General features: G+C 43.0%; 1 protein-coding gene across 1 annotated transcript in view; it reads left to right on the forward strand.

Moving 5' to 3' along the window:
- Positions 1 to 17,417, forward strand: part of Kif4a (kinesin family member 4A) — a 101,002-nt gene extending 83,585 nt beyond the window's left edge. Inside the window, exons 20-30 of the mRNA XM_036175460.1 lie at positions 865 to 1,020; positions 1,135 to 1,235; positions 2,270 to 2,399; positions 4,128 to 4,298; positions 4,934 to 5,041; positions 5,887 to 5,964; positions 6,503 to 6,601; positions 7,087 to 7,263; positions 14,130 to 14,246; positions 16,391 to 16,513; positions 16,724 to 17,417. Coding sequence (XP_036031353.1) covers positions 865 to 1,020; positions 1,135 to 1,235; positions 2,270 to 2,399; positions 4,128 to 4,298; positions 4,934 to 5,041; positions 5,887 to 5,964; positions 6,503 to 6,601; positions 7,087 to 7,263; positions 14,130 to 14,246; positions 16,391 to 16,513; positions 16,724 to 16,918 — 1,455 coding nt within the window. The 3' untranslated portion in view covers positions 16,919 to 17,417. The remainder of the gene's footprint in view (positions 1 to 864; positions 1,021 to 1,134; positions 1,236 to 2,269; positions 2,400 to 4,127; positions 4,299 to 4,933; positions 5,042 to 5,886; positions 5,965 to 6,502; positions 6,602 to 7,086; positions 7,264 to 14,129; positions 14,247 to 16,390; positions 16,514 to 16,723) is intronic.
- The last annotated feature ends 1,801 nt before the right edge of the window (positions 17,418 to 19,218 follow it).

Here is a 19,218-nt window from a genome sequence, read left to right on the forward strand (position 1 = left end):
GTGTGTCCAACCACTGGAGTGTGGTCTGCCTACCAGGAGTCACACTCTTAGAGAAAGCTAACTCTTCATCCCAGCACCTTCAATCAGGGGTAGGCCTTCAGGCCCACGTGTCACCTCCTGGGATCTTGTCTGCTTTGAGCTTACACAGTTCTTGTTCTTTTGAGAACTCATTCCAACTGTCTTTTGTGGGTTTTTTTTTCTCTCTTTTTGGTGTTGGGGATTGAATTTATAGCATTTTGAATGTGAGCACCCACTCTACCACTAAGCTATATCCAGTCTTCAAGGTTACTGTTTGTAAAAGTCTATTTAGCAAATTATATTTACCTTTAAAATCCTTTCCATCTACTTCATATATTTATTTGTAATTTTTTCATTATATTTAATTCTGTGTGTGCATGTGGATGTGTACACCTGAGTTCAGGTGTCTGCAAGAAGCCAGGAGCTGGAGTTACAGGCAATTGTGAGCTGCCTGACATGGGTGCTGGGAGCCAAACTTGGGTCTTCTGGAAGAGCAAAGCATGCCCTTAACTTTAGAGCCATCTCTCCAGCCCCTTACCCACCTTCTACTTTACATGTGTCGTGATAGTCAATGGCAAAACCAAACCCCAGCAAGATTATGGGAACAGTAAAGAAGTAGGAGGATAGTAGAGAAAAGTTTGCTATAGAAAGCCTCTCGTGACTTTGGAGATATTTACTGTTGATAAAAGTTCTTAGAGAGGTAATGGTTTTAGTGATATAGACGCAAGTGAAAATATCACTTCTGGTTTCATAGACTCTGATCCAAATGAACTTTGGATAAGTTCAACTCTATCTAGCCCATGGAGTCCTCATCTCCAACTCACACATTACTAATTTCTCTTCTAGAATTGGCTTGGAAATGAAATTGAGGTCATGGTCAGTACTGAGGAAGCCAAACGGCATCTGAATGACCTTCTTGAAGATAGAAAGATCCTTGCTCAGGATGTGGCACAACTCAAAGAAAAAAGAGAATCTGGAGAGAACCCACCTCCTAAACTCCGAGTAAGTGTCATGGGAAAATGCTATCAATAACCACATCAAATTTCTAGCAAATCCTCACTGCTTTGGAGGACTCTTTCCTTTTAAATTCCACCTTCTGGGCCACTGTCTTTACAGAGGCGCACATTCTCACGTGATGAAGTGCGAGGTCAAGATTCAGAAGCAGAGAATTGTATTGCAAAGCAGATTGAAAGCCTAGAGACTGAACTGGAGCTCAGGTAATGGGGCTATATCTGAAGCATAAAATGTTATGCCTGGAATCCAAATAGGTGCCATCAATCCACTCATTCAAGAGTTTGCTTCCTTTTCAAAGGATTTTTATGGGGGAAACTAGTAGCACACAGAGAGAGCCAGTATTTTGAGATCGTTTCTGTCATTCAGTCACTATGATGCTCTATGAGGTGAGTGTCATTCTTCACCTTACAAATGTAAAACAACGTTGAGGCTCTTAAACCTTCTGGCAGAGAGGCCAAGAATACACACTGCAACAAAGATGGCAGGCATCTTCAGCAAATGGTTAGCTACATGTAGAAGAGTGAAACTAGATCTTTCTTTCCTTCTGTACACAGACAACTCCACATAATTCAAAGACCTCGAATTAAGACCTGAGACCATAACCTCATAGAGAAGAAAACAGTGAACACACTTCAACTTATAGGAAGCACCCACTTTTGGCAGTTAACAAATGGGACCTCATGAAATTAAAAACAAAAGCTTCCGTACATCAAAGGACACCATCATTCCAGTGAAGAGGCAGCCTATAGAATTGGGAAAAATCTTGATCAGTTCCACATCTGGCAGAGGACTAAAAACTATAATGAACTAAAAAAAAATTTTGAGAAAACAGTGGGACAAAGAACTAACAAAGTTACACGCCATGATGTGCTCACCTCCATACCTACACAGACACAGAGAAATAAATGAGACAGAAAAAATCATTTTCTCTCTCTCTCTCTCTCTCTCTCTCTCTCTCTCTCTCTCTCTCTCTCTGTGTGTGTGTGTGTGTGTGTGTGTGTGTGTGTTCCACTTATTTCAAACAATATTTAATAAAATTAGAGCCACTTAGATATTTCCTTGGGGTTCCTTTTGTTTTAGGTTTGGAGGTACCACATGAAATTTGAATAAGGTAGCTTATTGTTTTTTAACTAGTCACTCCATACATAAAAGTCTTTCAATTTTCTACTCAGAGCTCCTCCCTTTCTCCTTGCTGTTGAGGCTGATGACAATAAATCTCACTGTTGTCTCCCTGAAGGAGTGCTCAGATTGCAGACCTACAACAAAAGCTCCTGGATGCCGAAAGTGAAGACAGGCCAAAACAACGCTGGGAGAATATTGCCACAATTCTGGAAGCCAAATGTGCCCTAAAATTTTTAATTGGAGAGGTAAAACTGCTCTTGCTAATAATAACAGTTATGGGGACCTGGCTGGATAGGTTGAAGTATAAGGAACACTTTCTCAGTGCTGTAGCTACTTTTCATGGTAGAATCTCCAATGATACTAATATTGAAGAGATTAATAGATAAAAGTTGGTTAGAAGCAAGTACAGGACAGCTACTTGGAAAAGATCATAAATTGACACTCATCCTGCCTAATATAGCAAGTATGCACTAGTGATGTTAAGAGAAAAGACCAGGATGCCATAAGAAGTTACTGGTAAGCATGAAGTATTGTACAACTTTTAAAAACAGCTATGAGATGTCTGTTTAAAAATTTGAGACATAGTCTCAAGGAGAAGACTTAATCATTTTGACATATATAGATTCATTTTAGGAAAAAGCCCTCTTCACTGATTTTAAATGTACAATTTCATCGTAAACTGTCAGAAGAAAATCAAAATTGACAACTCAAGACAAGCATATAGTTTCTGAATCCAGAACTTGAGCATTAGTTATTCTTCGTACATTTTTGTCTTGGGTTAGCAGATTTCTTCAACTAAGGAAGCCTGACTAATCTTATGAATACTGGTATTTGTGATGCTCACTGTCTGGGCTAGTAGTGAAACAAAAGTAGGTCAGTACAGCATACCAGTCTTGCCTAAGAGATTTATCTAGAAAGATCTACAACTTCAGCAGTCAGGTCTGCAAGTTCTAACATGTGCACAGAGATTCTGAGAGAGAATTGGCTATAAGCTGTGTCCTGTGAGTTCCCTTTTAAGATTTAAGATCTGCTTAAAGTTTCAGAATTTTGGAATTGTCAGATATTGTCCATGTTAGGGTTGTCCTTGCCTTGATTCAGAGCAAGCAACGGATGAATGACTTCATTGGCGGCTTCTACCCCTAAGATACTTCCTGTCTCTGCATCAATATTGACTTATGGCCTCGGAATAAAACAGTGCTTTTAAGGGGCTGGAGAGATGATTCAGTGACCCAAGAGCACTGGTTGCTTTTCCAGAGTACCCAGGTTCACTTCCTAGCACCTGTGTGGTAGTTCATAGCCATCTGTAACTCTAGTTCCAGGAAAGCAGACACTCCCTGTTCAGGCCTCTACAGGAACCTGGCATGTACATAGTGTGCAGACACACATGCAGGTAAAACACCCATACCCATCCAAAGTAAAAAAGAATTTTTTTTTTTGGTTTTTCGAGACAGGATTTTTCTGTGTAGTTTTGCGCCTTTCCTGGAACTCTCTCTGTAGCCCAGGCTGCCCTCGAACTCACAGAGATCCGCCTGCCTCTGCCTCCCGAGTGCTGGGATTAAAGGCGTGCGCCACCACCGCCTGGCCAGAGTAAACTTTTTAAAGGCAGTAGTAGTATTTCAGTTCAGGGTTAGGAGCCATGTTACATGGGGAAATGAGAATGGATTTAGGCGTCTTTTTGTTGTTGTTGTTGTTTTTAAAGATTTATTTATTTATTTATTGTGTATACAGAAAAGGGTGCCAGATCTCATTACAGATGGTTGTGAGCCACCATGTGGTTGCTGGGAATTGAACTCAGGACCTCTGGAAGAGCAATCGGAGCTCTTAACCTCTGAGCCATCTCTCCAGCCCCGGATTTCGGCGCTCTTGGCAGAACTTCCCTCAAACCGTTTCAAGAAAGCTGACCTTTTCTTGTCCAGTGAGTGGGAGAAGACAGATCAGTCTTCAAACAAAATGACTTTTTCTTCTCCTTTCAGCTGGTCTCCTCCAAAATCCAGGTGAGCAAGCTTGAAAGCAGCCTGAAGCAGAGCAAGGCCAGCTGTGTTGACATGCAGAAGATGCTGTTGGAGGAGCGAAGCCATTTCACTGAGATAGAGGCAGAGCTCAAAGCTGAGCTGGTCAAGGAAGAGCAACAGCACCAAGAAAAGGTGAGGCTTAGCAAGACGGGAAGCTGGGGAGGCGGGGCGCTCACTGCCTTGGCTTGTCCGCTTTAGAAAAGGAGGAGAATATGCCTGCCGGGGTGCCTGATGCCTGGAATCCTAGCCCTCTGGGAGGCTATAACAGAAGAATCATCTCAAGTTCAAAGCCTATCTGAACTACATTGAGACCCTATTACCATCTAAAGTATAAATAAGTAACCAAACACTAATGGCACGTGAAGCTTCCTTCAAAAGGCTCTGTGGTCTTTTTCACATTTTGTAAATAAGTAACCTGAAACAAGTGACTTGATTAAGTGGCTCTTAGCCACTGGCTCCAATCCCAAGGTCACATGCTGAGAAACACCTTTACGAGGCTTATGGTTTTGAACCATGAGAAGAAAAGATGTTCTTTTGTTTGTTTGTTTTGTTTTGTTTTTTGTTTGTTTGTTTCAGAGCTGAGGACTGAACCCAGGGCCTTGCGCTTGCTAGACAAGCGCTCTACCACTGAGCTAAATCCCCAACCCCGAAAAGACGTTCTTTACCTTTAACTCACAAAAAAGTTACATGACTCTTTGCTTGAACTAGAGAACATCCTTTCTCCCCTTACTCCTTTGCTGTCACCCGGCGGTTGTGTCTTTCTTTAGGTGCTGTACCTTCTCAGCCAGCTGCAACAATTCCAAATGACAGAGAAGCAGAGGGAGGAATCAGCTAATGGAAAGGAACAGCAGTTGCTGAGCACACTGAAATGTCAGGTATGCAAAACATGACGGAGGATCCTATCTCATTTGAACCATGGACTTACAGCAGAAAGTAATTAACTACTGACAAACCAGAGCCTTTGCTCCTTTGAGGCCCTGTTGAATCTGCTTAGGGGAAACCAGTAGCTGCTGTAAGAATAGTCTAATTTTCAGGCCAGGCAGCGGTGGTGGCGCATGCCTTTAATACAGCACACGGGAGGCAGAGGCAGGTGGATCTCTGAGTTCAAGCCTTACCTGGTCTACAGAGTGAGTTCTAGGACAGCCAAGGCTACACAGAGAAACCCTGTCTCAAGCAAAAAACAAAAACAAAACCCTAATTTTCAGTACTGACACAGAAGGTTCCATGTCAGAGTTGGGCCTCCTGATTCTTTTGCCTTAACCCTAAGCTCCAGGGCTGAGGAACATCTAGTATTTACTTAAAATCTTGGTGGCAGGGGGCTGAAGAGATGATGTAGTGGTGAAGAGCACTTAGTGCTCTTGTGGAGGATTGAGTTCTCAGCACACGTGTGAGAAGGGTACACAGAAGCTCTGCAGATTTCAGGGGAGAGCTAATGCTGTGTGGATTTCTGAACCAGCATGCTAATGTACAAAGGCTATGAGAATGGGAAGGATAAAGATTACTTCCTGCAAGTATCTTCAGGGATATTGGGGAATACTGAAATAGAAGGCATTCAGGGTACCTAGCAACAAGGAATGAGGCATTTTTCTGTGTGCCAGCTTGCTGTGTAAAAACCATCATCTTCCAGCCACTTGAAAGCAGTGTTTTCATCTGAGTTGTTTGGTAACTCATAGATAGGACCCCAAATAACCCCACCTATAATTATGCTGTCTGGAAATAGGATGAAGAGCTTAGGAAGATGCAAGAAATGTGTGAGCAAAATCAGCAGCTTCTCCAAGAAAACAATGCCATCAAGCAGGTAAGATGACTTTCCACCCACTTGATAAGCCTCAGGAGACCCTTGTTGCCACGAAGGCTAGCTAGCCTTTGGAAGCAGTCCTCACTTTTGATGACTGTTTAGCCAGAATTTGTGAGGTCTCCATCTAATTTTCATGTGATTCAGTCATGTGCATTTCAAAGTGTTAGAAACCCAAGTTTTTGCCCGGCATGGTGGTACACCCCTTTTATCCCAGCACTCAGGAGGAAGAGGCAGGCAGATCTCTGTGAGTTTGAAGTCAGCCTGGTCTACATAGTAAGCTCTAAGCCAACCAAGGATACATAGTGAGACCTTGTCTCTAAAACTTAAATGGAAATAAAAACAAAAAATAAAATATACTGCTCCTCAATCTAATAGTGATTTTAGAAAGTGGGAGTCCTCCAACTACTCTACTGTCACCCTGCCTCGCTTTATTGTGATATACAAGGAACATAGTCTAGGTCTAGACTCTTTGGTTTAGCCATGAATGCTCCCCAAATCTGCCCTAACATTATGTACTTTGTCTCTCCTATTCAAACAGAAACTGACCCTCCTCCAAGTAGCCAGCAAACAGAAACCCCATCTTATGAAAAATATCCTTCAGTCTCCAGACTCTTCCTTTGAATATATTCCACCTAAGGTAAACTGTTCAGTTGTCTATGATACCTTTACATAGCCCAAATTTGAGTGAGTGTGCTAAACCTGTCTTTGAAAAAGGCTATAAGAGTAAGGAGTCCCAATAAAACTAGAATACACTCCTAAGGAAAATAGGCGTTCAGCTTCCTCAGAAGGCTAATTGTGGTAGATCATGCAGTTATTATGTAACATAGCTGAAAAGGAGCAGAAGAAAAGAGCAATGTTCAGCTGTCCATCCAGAGATGCTTATCTTATTAAACCATGAGTCCTCTCTTCCTCCCTCAGATTGTCAGCCTCCAGTTTCTAGTTCTTCAAAGACTCTGCAAGGCCAAAGGCTAAAGCAGAATTTTTGTGATTGGCAAAACCAAACAGAACATATTTGAGAAGTCTGAAATCTCTGTAAATACTACTGGCAATAGTTACTGAGATGGTCGCATGTCATATGTGGTTTTCAAAAACCTCATTAAATGCCTCAATTTTTTTTTATAGCCCAAACCTTGCCGAATTAAAGAGAAATGCCCAGAGGAAAGATTGGACATTGAAGAACTACAGTATTATTCAGAGCATTCTATAGCCGAGCAGGAAAATGATGACAGTGATGATCATGCTGATGAGGAGTGGATACCAACAAAACTAGTCAAGGTGTCCAAGAAGAACATCCAAGGGGTATGAGCCAATTCTAATTTCCCTCATTAGAATGAACTCCCATGAACTAGCTTCTGAACCTCAAGTTGGTCCCTGCCCAGCATCTGAACTCTTTGGAGCTCCTTCAGGGGCATCAGCTCTAGGGAGATGTCGGACTACCTCTGTATGGACTGAGGGCAGCAGGGACACCTGAGCATTCAAGTTGGCTGTCTTTTCAGAATCAAGGCGATCTGAATAGCTAATGTTCTGTACCATTTCACTGAAGCTGATTCCCAAGTGATCATCCCAGTCCATGTTGTGTAGCATTGTTTTTATAGTTTAACCAACCATTCTCATGCATCATCTTTTAATAATCATTTTTAAAAATCCAGAGAGGTATTTATTGTTTGCATCTTTCAGATAGGCTTCAGACCCATAAGACAAAAGTGAATTGTCCCATGGTCACCAAAACAAGGGATAGTCAGTACTTGAAATTTAGTGTTTGGACTTCCAGATCCAGTTTGTTTTCACCATTTTATGGTGGTCATATTAGTTAAAAACAAAACAAAACCTTGGACTAGACGCTGAGTGGGTACTTTATCTTCCTTACCTGTTATGGTGTTTTTCTTTTTCTTACTAGGCTAAGGAGCAAATGGAATCATAGAAAAAGATAATAATTAAGAACAAACATGCCAAATTAAGGCTAATTAGGAATAATCTGACTTGGGGGTGGTTTTGTTTTGTTTTGTTTTGTTTTAGAGATGGTGCTTTATATAATCCCAGGCTAGGCTTGAACTCACTATTATAACCTAGGATGATGTTCAACACCTAGTTCTCCTACCTCTACCTTCTGAGTGCTGAAATTACAGGTGGGCTTGCAATGCCATGCCCAGCTAAAAACCTTCTGACCTTAAGGTGCACTTTATTTACTTCCACAGTGCTAGTCCTCCATAATTACTAAATACAGCTGTTTTATTCTGAAACATTAATTTCCAAAATACTGTGCTTCATCACTACTCCACTGTGCTCTGTAACCACATTCTTAGAGAATGGCTCCTAATTTAACTTACTGGCTTCCTTGAAGCACACTTGACTTGGCCAGGTTTGTAAAGCCAAATGCTAAAGTGAAGCAGACCATAAGAAACAAATAGCCAGGGGCTGGAGAGATGGCTCAGTGGTTAAGAGCACTGGCTACTCTTCCAGAGGACCCAGGTTCAATTCCCAGCACCACATGGCAGCTCACAACTGCCTGTAACTCCAGTTCCAGGGGATCCGACACCTTCACACCAATGCTATGTAAGATAAATTTAAATAAAGTATTTTTAAAAAGAAACAAATAGCAGGATGGTGTTATTGTTAGTCAGGTAGCATCATCAAGAATGCAACATGCTGTGCCCCCAGAGACCTTATAACTTCATGGAAGAATCAAGACAAAGGAATAGAAAGAAGCATATCTAGAATTTCAGGAAGAATAATTGGGAGGGTTTGGGCTTTTAGAACCAACCAGAAGAGGTACAGATTGAAGCAGATGACATTGAAGGAGGTGACTGTTGCTGCAGGATAGGTCGAAAGGCAAAGACAGTGTTGAGGACAAGAGGAAGAACACTTCTGGCACAATAAATAATAGAGTGCAAAGACTCGAAGCAGAGTGTTGGGACACGTAGACAAAATGAAGCAGGACATGGCTGTCTTTTTTTGTAACTTTAGATGTCTTTATGTGTAGTGTTTTGCCTTGCATGTCTGTACGTGCATCGCATGCATGCCTGGTGCCTGCAGAGGTCAGATGAGGACATCAAATCTCCCAGAACTGGAGTTACAGGTGGTTGTGAGCCGCTATTTGGGTGCTGGGAATCAAATCCAGGTCCTCTGCAAAGGCAACGTGTTGCACGAATCCTAATTGGTTATAATAAAAACTGGGAGCTGGATATCAGCCACAGCTACCACCTCTTATTTCACCAACTCCTCAGCCTGAAAGAGCCCCAGCCAAAAGGGCATCAACCATAAAAGCCTTTAGTTCCTGTCTCTTCCCACCTTATATTCCTTTCTCTGCCCAGCCACATCACTTCCTAGTGCTGGGGTTAAAGGTGTGTGATCCCAAGTGCTGGAATTAAAGGTGTTTGCCTGCCACCACTGCCTGGCTCTGTTTCTCTTTTAGACTGGATTAATCTCATGTAGCCCAGTGTGGCCTTGAACTAATGGAAATCCAGATCGATCTCTGCCTTTGCCTCCTGAGTGCTAGGATTAAAGGAGTGTGCCACCACTGCCTGACCTCTGTGGCTAACTCTGTAGCTAGCTCTGTCTTCTGATCTTCAAGCAAGCTTTATTTCTTAGACTACAAATAATATTTCACCACAGCAACAAATGCTCTTAACTACAAAACCATCTCCCTACCCACAATGTCTGTCTTTTGTTTATCTTCTCCACCACCATTTATACTATTATGATTGAAGTAGCGGTGCAGGCTGAATGTAGAGTAAATGGCCACTGAACTGACAGAGAAACAAAAGGATAAAGGGCCTAAAACCTTTGGAAAGGTGTTTGCAGGTCCGAAACAATTATGGCTACACTTGTTCCTAGGAAAGCTTAATATATCCACATTGTTGCTCCAACTTAAAAGGAAAATACTGAAGCATAGCAAATATTATAATTAAGTACTACCTACTATGAATGACATTCTATTTCTGAAAACCTGTGAAGTGATTTTTTGTGATTTGATAAGTGACTATGCATGGACTTTAAAAAAATCAAGTTGATGGGGTTGGGGATTTAGCTCAGTGGTAGAGTGCTTGCTTAGCAAGTGCAAGGCCCTCTGTTCGGTCCTCAGCTCTGGCAAAAAAAAAAAAATCAAGTTGATTCTCCTATTTCACAACCTCAAATTTGTAGATGCTGTGTCCACTCCTGATCAGACTGCTTGGAAGACACATTAGCCGTCCACGACGGCCATCTTTATTATTGTTGCTTCAACCCAGCTGAAGATGGCAGCTCTAATCTCTTCTTGGCTTTTCCAGAATTAATGTCTTCCTCGCTGAGGTGATGCTAAATGATAGGTCGCATGCTATAGTAGACAGAGTAACAACTCAAAAGCAAATAGACATGGGTTCTAGTCTGGAATTTATCAATAATTCATTGAGTAACCTTGAGCAAGGCACTTACTCTCCCTGAGCCTGCATTCCCTTATGTGTACAATGAAGAGATTAAACCAGAGTAGATTACTTCCAGTGCTAATGTCTTGAGTCTAAGGACTAGTCAGAATTGTGTTTACCAATACTACCATTATATGATGTTATAGTGTATATTAGAGGTTCAAAGCACCTTGTGAGGAATTAAATCATTATTTATATCTTTTACTACAGCACCTTTAAATGCTCTACCACTGAGCTCCACCTCCATTTAAATATTGTACATTTGTCACCTGTGCGGGGAGCACATATTTGTTTTGCTCTGTTTCCTGAGACAAGATCTTAGTGAAACTAGTTTGGCCTTGAACTCCTTATGGCTCAGGCTGGCCTGAAAATCAGGCTCCTCCTGCCTGGGAGGATCTTCCCAGTACAGAGGTGTGCTACCATATGTGCCCCAAAGGGAACAGATACTCTTGTCTCTACTTTGCTGATGAAAGAGTAGAGCTGGACTTGGAAGTGACTTTTCCATGGTCATGCCAAGTGTTAAACTTAGGAGTAAAGCCCATGCTTCTAAGTCCTGCTCTGGTATTTTTTTTATTCTTTGAGTTTAAAATTTGACCAGATCTTATTCTTCTTAGACACGCTGAACTTACTACTAGAATTACAGACTACAAAACAGTATTTTCAACCTTAGTTTTTCTCCAGGGAGCTCTTTAGAACCTGGGACTCTACCTCTAGATGTTCTGATTGAGTTGATCTGAGGTAGGACTTGAAGTTTTCGAAAACTTCCGTGGAGATTTGTTTCCTAATGTATACATGTGGGTCTGTGTGGGTGAATGCCACATGTGTGCAGGTTCTCAAGCACATTGAATCCCTTGGAGCTAGAATTACAAGTGATGTAAACTACCTAATGTGGGTGCTAGGAACTGAACTCAGGTCCTCTGAGAAAGCAGCGAGCACTCTTAACTACTGAGCCACCCCCCTCTAGCCCCTGCAGAGATTTCTCGTATATAGTAAGAGCTGAGAACCAGCAAACCTGTTAATCTTCCCATCTGTGCTATTTCTTGGGCTATGCTGGTGGGTTGCCAGCAGTTTTGATATAGTTGTGTCAAAGTCCTTCTCTGGCATTCTACTCTGCATCCTGGGAAGGGAGACAGTAGGGTAAGGTATGGATTATATACATGACATTCATGTGGCTGCATCTGTCAAGTGTTCCTGCATGTTCAGCTCTACCATCACCACTGCCAGTGCCTGTCTCTAGTCTCTGTTTCCTGGAAGACCAGCAAAAGCAGAAGTCCATGGGCTCAAAATCAGCCAGCTGTTGGATGCTATTGGGTTTTAGAAAGTGTTCCTTGTGTGTGTGTGAAGTGTGCTATTCTATAAATCATTTCACTGAGTCTTGGCTATGAAAAAAATCCAATCCCTCATGATAGATAGCCCTTCAGATATCATTTGTATTATCCCATGTGATAAAGTAGAGACATGCTGACAGGGTAAAAAGAACATGTTTGAAGCCTTTAAATGAGTCAAATGGACAAAGAACCCAGGATACCATAATGGATCAAGTCCATTCTGAAAGAGTAAGAGAAGTCATAGAACTCTTATATTTTGCTTGTCTTACTCAAAGTAGCTAAAAACTACATTTATTAAAATGTATCTTGTTGGTAAAAGTGACTAAGATGGACAGTCTATGGCTATTAGAAGTGTAAATTGGTATACCTAATCTGGAAGGCAACCTGAAAATATTATCAGAAACTTTAAAAATATTCCCATCATGCTCACTTCAGTAGCACATATATTAAAAGTGTTCCTCTTCTTTGGTCCAGTAATTATTCACATCATAATTCATACCATGAAAATAGTCATCAATATGGAAATTGCTGTATTCATTCAATGAATCTTTTCTAAGTAGCTTTGTGCCAGGAATGAGCACTATTTCTGAGAATACAACAATTAACTTCATCATTTGAACACATTCTTATAGGAAAAGACATAGTAACCAGAAAAACAAAATAGTTCTGGATAGTGGTATAGAGGAAAATGAAAGTCCACAGTGAAGTCATAGGGATGATGGGGAGGGGAAGGCTGTTTGGGAGATAGGTAGTTAGGATGAGCTCGAAACCAAAGGAGGGCCACTAGGCATGGTGGTACATACCTATGATCCTGGCACTCTAGAGGCCAAGGCAGTAGAATCACGAGTTCAAGACCAACCTGGGCTATGTAGTGAAGGCCTAAGTCACAAAAAAGAAAGGCACAGAAGGAGAGTGAAGGAGAGAAAAAAAGGGAAGAGCAAATGGAAAGACCTCAGGGCAGGGATGGGCTTTACATCCCTGAGAAGGCCATTGTGACTACATGTGCTGAGAAGTGGGAAAAGCAAAGCTAGGTAGAATTGGGCCAGATTTCTCGGGCCTTGCCTCTACATGTGGTTTAGATTCCGTTCGTGTACAAGGATATTCCCTGCAACATGATTTCTAATAGCAAATATTTTCTTTCAGAACTATCTTAATATCTAACATAAGGGAACTGGTTAAATTAATTGACATGTCTGCATGATGGAATGTTGTATACAGCTATTGAAATCATGCCTTGGGCTTTAAGATTTCATAGAATGATAAACACTATCCTCCTGATCAGAAGAAAAGGATACTATTGTGGGTTTCCTATATAGGTACAGAACAAAGCTATAGTTCTGACATGAAAAGTGCTTAAGATCTTGAATTTGAGTTTATAATAAGACTCAGGATGAGTCCACAGATGGGCCCCGGGCCTGGGGTCGGGGAGGGAGAAAACCGCCGACAGCTGTGATCTCAGGCCTTGTTAGCCACCAGACTATTGGACTCTTTTTATTTGGAGGATTTCGGGGGTTGTCTTGGTTTTCTGAAAGGGTCTCACTATGTAGCCCTGGCTGGCCTGGAATTCTCCTCCATGTAGATGGGTTGCCTGCCTCCCGAGTGCTGGGATTAAAGCTTTGGGCTGCCTTGATCCACTCCGTGGACTATGGTAAAGCTAAATCTCCATATATTGTACTGATACGGCTGATTGGGAGAGCCTAGATGCTGAACTTGAATTTATTCCTTTTGTATCTTTTCTTTCTACTTTCAGCCTATAATTTCAACCTGTCAAAATATTTTTAGATTGTGATTTTTGTTATCTTACCTATTAATCATCCTTCCAGCTTTCTGCCATTGTTAGAGCCGATAAACAAGTCTACCTTGTAAACTGGCTATGAGAGAGAGAGAGAGAGAGAGAGAGAGAGAGAGAGAGCGCTGTGAAAACTGCAGTTTCAAATATAAATGATTTTATTTCCTATCTTTAGTGATATTAAAGATGAGTTAGTGCTCAGGACAAAGCCCCAGCTGCACTTGACAAAATGTTGAAATGTACATGGAAAGAAAATACAGTTTAGGTAGATCAGAAAAGGCAGAACAACTTGACTGAGCCCTTAAATAAGCCTAACTGTACTTCCATGCTGCCTGCAGGGCTTTGCCCATGAAATTGTGACTAGTGTTTACCCAGTACTTGTCATGTGAGGGTGTTAGGACAGCCCTCTTATCTATCTTCAGCTGTACTGCCCAAAATCGACCATTTAGTTGTTTGCTGTGACCTGGTCTTAGTTAACCTGTGGTGGTTCCTCATGATCATGGTTAAGGAAAGGACAGATTAGCAAAGACTGCTTTCCCAGAGAGGGTGGCCCTTTCCTGGGTTTCGGAAAAGGCTTGCAGATGAAGGAAAGGGCCTTTAGAATCTAATCCTTTCAGTGATGTATCTTTTCCCAAACCTGTTCTGCAGTGCTCCTGCAAAGGCTGGTGTGGGAACAAGCAATGTGGATGCAGAAAGCAAAGGTCAGACTGCAACGTGGCCTGCAGCTGTGACCCCACAAAGTGTCGGAACCGACAGCAGAGCCAGGTGAGATCGGTGTTGCATCCTCTCACCATCCATCCCTTCAGACCTCCAGAGTTCCTGTCTTTTTTCTCCTTACACCCTGAACCCTGCAATCCCTACCCAGTACTCCCTACACTTCCTCTGTACCCAGAAAGAGGCATTTCACTCCTCAGGTATGCAGTCCCCACCTCCACCCCCAGCCTAGTCTGAGAAGCTTCTGTGTGATTTCTGAAACAGGAACAAGGAGCAGGAAAGCAAGAACTCACAGGTAGATAGAGACACAGGATCAAACTAGTCCAGAGGCTTAGCTGGAACTGTCAAAGCCAGGCACTGAGATGACAGCTTCCAGAAAAGAAGTTAATCTTTCTGGCATCTTGAGACAATAGTTAGTAGACACTATGGGAACCAAGCATTCCATGGCTCCAGGAAAAGACCCAAAGGAATCCAGTCCACTAGCCACAGTCATAAGCCAAGTTAACTGTAGCTGTCCTTGTGTTGCTCCCCAGAAGAGCAAACTCGGGAACAAAATGTGCCCTGAAAAGAGCGGCAACGAGCAGGTTCAGTCCCCTTTACTTGCCTTATACCTGCTTGTGCCCATGGCAAGAAATCTCTGCCACAGCTCTTGGTGCATAGTACAAGACTCCTACAAGTGTTCACTCCTACAAGTGAACATTCATCATGCATTTCCTGAACATTTGCACAGGAATAGTTTGAGCTTGGGCCTTTTATCTCAAAGACTTCTAAGCTAAGTAAGTAAGCATCAGAGGACTAAAGGAGGAAGCTATGTGTAGATCAGGCTAAAACTCGGAGACTAATGGAGGCCTGTAAGGGTTCCCTGTTGTCATGAGTTTTCATTTAGGGTTCTAGAACCCCCAAAGCTGCTGCATGAAAGGGTCTCTGCCCGAAACCTTTCGAACTGCATTTCCATCCAAACAATTGGCTCTTCGCTGACTTTCATCAAGGCCTACCCTAGAAGTTCAGTTGAAGAAAAGCGGTACTGATTTGAGCCAAGGTCTCCACTGTACAGAAGAGGAGACTCAGGCTGGAGAGATGGCTCAGCCATTAAGATCACTGGCTGTTCTTCCAAAGGTTCTGAGTTCAATTCCCAGCAACCACATGGTGGCTCACAACCATCTGTAATGAGATCTGGCTCCCTCTTCTGGCCTGCAGGCAAAACATGCAGACAGAACACTGTATACATAATAAATAAATAAAATATTTAAAAGAAAAGAAGAGGAGACTAAAGTCCAGAGGCAAACTGAACTAACTTGCCCGATTCACAGCTGGTCCTGGAGACTAAGATTAATCCTCAGGCTTCCTGGTTCTCAATCCAACTGTTTCTTCAACGAACAGCTCCAGTTTTAACCCCAGTTCTATGCAGAGTCCCCTTGTGGCCTAAGTGGCTTCTGTCCTTTGAATTTTATTTCCTTATCCGAAGTAAATACTATTGCACATAGCCTCCTATAGGGGTGCTATTGCAGGTTCGAGGTCGAAGAACTTTAATCAAAGAAATTACCAAAGCTTAGTCTCATTTTATTTCTTTTATTGTTTCTTTTCTGTGAGACTAGGTCTTGCTAAATACCCTGAGTTGGATCAAACTTGTCATCCCTCTGCCATAGCCTCCCGAATTCTAGGATTACAGGTGTACACCACCAAACCCAGTTTGGCTGAATTTTAAAGTTTCCTTCGTCATTTGTCTCAGTCTACCTATTTTTGTTGGTTTTTGTTTGTTTGCTTGTATGTTGAGACAGGGTTTCTCTGTGTAACAGCTCTAGCTGTCCTGGAACTTGCTTTGTAGACCAGCCAGGCTGGCCTCGAACTCACAGAGATCTGCCTGCCTCTGCCTCCTAAGTGCTGGGATTAAAGGTGTGTGCCACCACTGCCCAGCATAAAATTTGCCTTAAGTTGAAGGTGTTGTTGGTTTTTTGGGGGGGATTTTTTGTTGTTTTGTTTTTTGAGTCAGGGTTTCTTTCTGTAGGGAGTCTACCTCCTAAGCACAAATTCATTCCTTTGGGGGACAGAACATGTTAAACCCTATGGCTTCTCCAAACAGTAGCTCCCTTAGGGTTTGCTTTGAGTAATTGGCTGATCAGGTCCTCAGAGCTAGGACCTCCCTATTTTGTGACTCAGAGAGCTGAAGTATAATAAGTCTGTCTGCTTGATTTCAGGATAACTTAGATGCTATTGAGCGAACTCGGGATTCTGAAAGCTCCTTCAAACTGGAAGACCCCACAGAGGTGACCTCAGGATTAAGCTTCTTCCACCCTATCTGTACAACTCCCAGTAGCAAGGTGTGAAAGACATGAAAAAGCATTAGCTGTGCTAGAAGCCTGTGGGGTATAGTTGTGGGGAAAGACAGGATCTATTGCTGTACACTGGCTGGAGTGTTTTATCTAGTAGAGAGCATTTGTAGGGGATGCCTCGGATTACTTGGGCTTTGTCAAGCCTTGGCAGTGGCTCAGCTGGGTCCATCTATTCATTTCTGTCTCTGTCTTTCCTAGATCCTAAAAGAGATGTGTGATGCAGATCAGGTGCTGGTGAGGCGGTCTGCTTCTGTTCCTTCCTCTGAGCACCTAGAACCGCAACCTTCAGAATCACAAGAAAGTAAGGCCACAGGGAGGAAGAAGAAGCGTGCTCTAGCCAGCAATACCAGCTTCTTCTCTGGCTGCTCTCCTATCCAAGAAGAGTCCCACTGAGCTTATGGTCATCGCCTCTGTCTTCTGTCTGTCCTGGACACGTTCTCAGGATGCAGCTCAGCGAGAGGAAGGGTGCTGATGACTTGTGTAGCTTTTAGATCTTGCTATTGAGAAGAAGGAGAAAGTGTCACTGAGAGGAAGAGGACCTTTGCTGAACATTGGCCTTTACTGTCTAAGCCCTCCAACCCCAAACAACTACTTTTCTTCTCCAGAAGGTGCTGAGCCATCTCCTGGAGAGAACCAACTGACCTTCCTGAAGACTTGTAAGGCCCCAGGCCCCAGCACAATCTAGCTCTTTCCTTGGGAGCAGTTGACTTGTCTCCTCACGGAGCTAAGGCCAAGATGTTCCTCTCTCTTATGCTCATGTCAGCTGAACAGAGGAGCCTGGTACAGGATGGAAACCTGGCTCAGCTCCCTCACCGCACCTCAGGGACGGGCCTGGGAGTTTCCCTACTCCATTCCAACTCTGGATTTTAACAGAACCTTCAACTGTCTGTCATGTTAGTGAAGTGAATGAAACATTTTTAAATGTTAAGAAAATAAATAAACCATAGTGCATCTACTTTTTAGAGAAGATCCTTTACTAAAAGAAGAAATAAAATTCCAACATGTTTTCCTCAGCACCTATTAAGGAGATCTATTACAATTTCCCCAAAAATCCAAAATACTTCCTTTTTCGGGGAAGGCTGCCTAGTTTTCTGTTTGTTTGGTGTTTTGTTTACAGGGATGGGGATTGACACAGGCAAACATTCTGTCACTGAGCCACACCCTGACCCAGTTTCGGCCCCTCTCCTAGAGACTGGTGCCGACCATGGTGTCGTGGCTCTGCTGCTATACTGCTCTAGGAAGTGGGAATGCCACTAGTGAAGCCGGTGTCCCCACATTCAGTGATCATCCCCAGCACCCCATTCCTGCCATAATTGTATTTGCTTCTCACCAAAAAAAAAAAAAAAATGCCCAAAGTCGATAGGAGCCTGTACTTTACAGATAAGGAACTAGAATGTCAGCTTTACCATACTGCAGCAAATGCCTGTGAGAATGGGTTTGTTAGCTCGTAGTTTCGGAGGTCCTAGGCCATGGTTAGTAGTCCATATCAGATCATGACACAGACACACGATGGGAAACAGAGTGGAAGGATCTGCGTCCCATCACCCCTTCAGGAGCATACCCTCAAGTATACTAAAAACACTGCACAAGAAGCTACCTCTTACAGTTTCCACAACCTCCCAAATGGTACCACAAGCCAGGGAACAAACCCTGAAGATGGGCCTTTGAGGGAACACTGAAGGTCTAACACACAGATAGTACCGAGGTACAGAGAAGTAGTTCCGTAGAGTTCCAATATTCGTGACAAGCAGGACCTAATGGACATTTACTATATGACTCTTCCTAATGCCCTGCAATCTGATTGATGAGTGTAGCACCACACTGCTTTTCAGTTACAGAACAAAACCACCGGCCCCTTGCCTTCTCCCTTGAAAAGGGAGAGGAGGGAGAGACAAGGCTTACTTTTTACCATACACCAGATTTCCCATCTCCAATTAAAACCTAGAAGGGGGGTACCCTTCTTGCAGTACCACATACAGGCTAGATTTGAAGCCTTTGGGGGGGGGGTGTTGCAAGCCTTGAGACTCATCAGTGCACATTGAATCCTGGTCTGCCCTCACCCCCACCCCCCCCCCCGCCACTCCTAAAAAGCTCACAAACCATCCTCACAAGAAAGGCAATATTCTAGAATCCAACACAACCTAAGCAAAGAAAGGAAATTAAAAAACAACCTGCCAAGAATGATTCCCGGTGGAGGACTAGGTGACCCGCTGGCCCTCCCTGGCTTTCTGCCAGCAAGCAGCCTTGCTTCTCTTTGCATTTTAATTCTGAGAGAATTAGGGAATCTCTGTCATTGCCAACTAGAGCCTGTGGATACAATGGGAAAGCTGAGAGGGGGGGGGACCAGCTCCTGGCAGAAGAGAGCCAGTCTCCCTCACTGGTTGAAACTGAGTGTCGGGAGCGGGGGAAGGGGAAGCCAGCTTATCTGTAACAAGTCATCCTTTCCCAACAAAAACCCCCGATAGTGCTAATGCACAGACCCCCCAAATCACAGCATCGGCCACAATGCAAGAGCTGTCTATGTCAGCCCCTCAAAGCTCACAGGCAAGTCTGCTTTATGTTAAGCTGACCACAACTTGCTAGGCATCCTCCTGTTGATGCTGGAGTAACTTTCTTTTGTGTATGTTCATCTTCCAAAAGCCTGGTGCCCCAATATCTTATACACTCCTGAAGCGATTCTTGATTCAATGTTC

This window comes from Onychomys torridus, chromosome X, assembly GCF_903995425.1.
Source record: "Onychomys torridus chromosome X, mOncTor1.1, whole genome shotgun sequence".
NCBI classification, from domain to species: domain Eukaryota; kingdom Metazoa; phylum Chordata; class Mammalia; order Rodentia; family Cricetidae; genus Onychomys; species Onychomys torridus.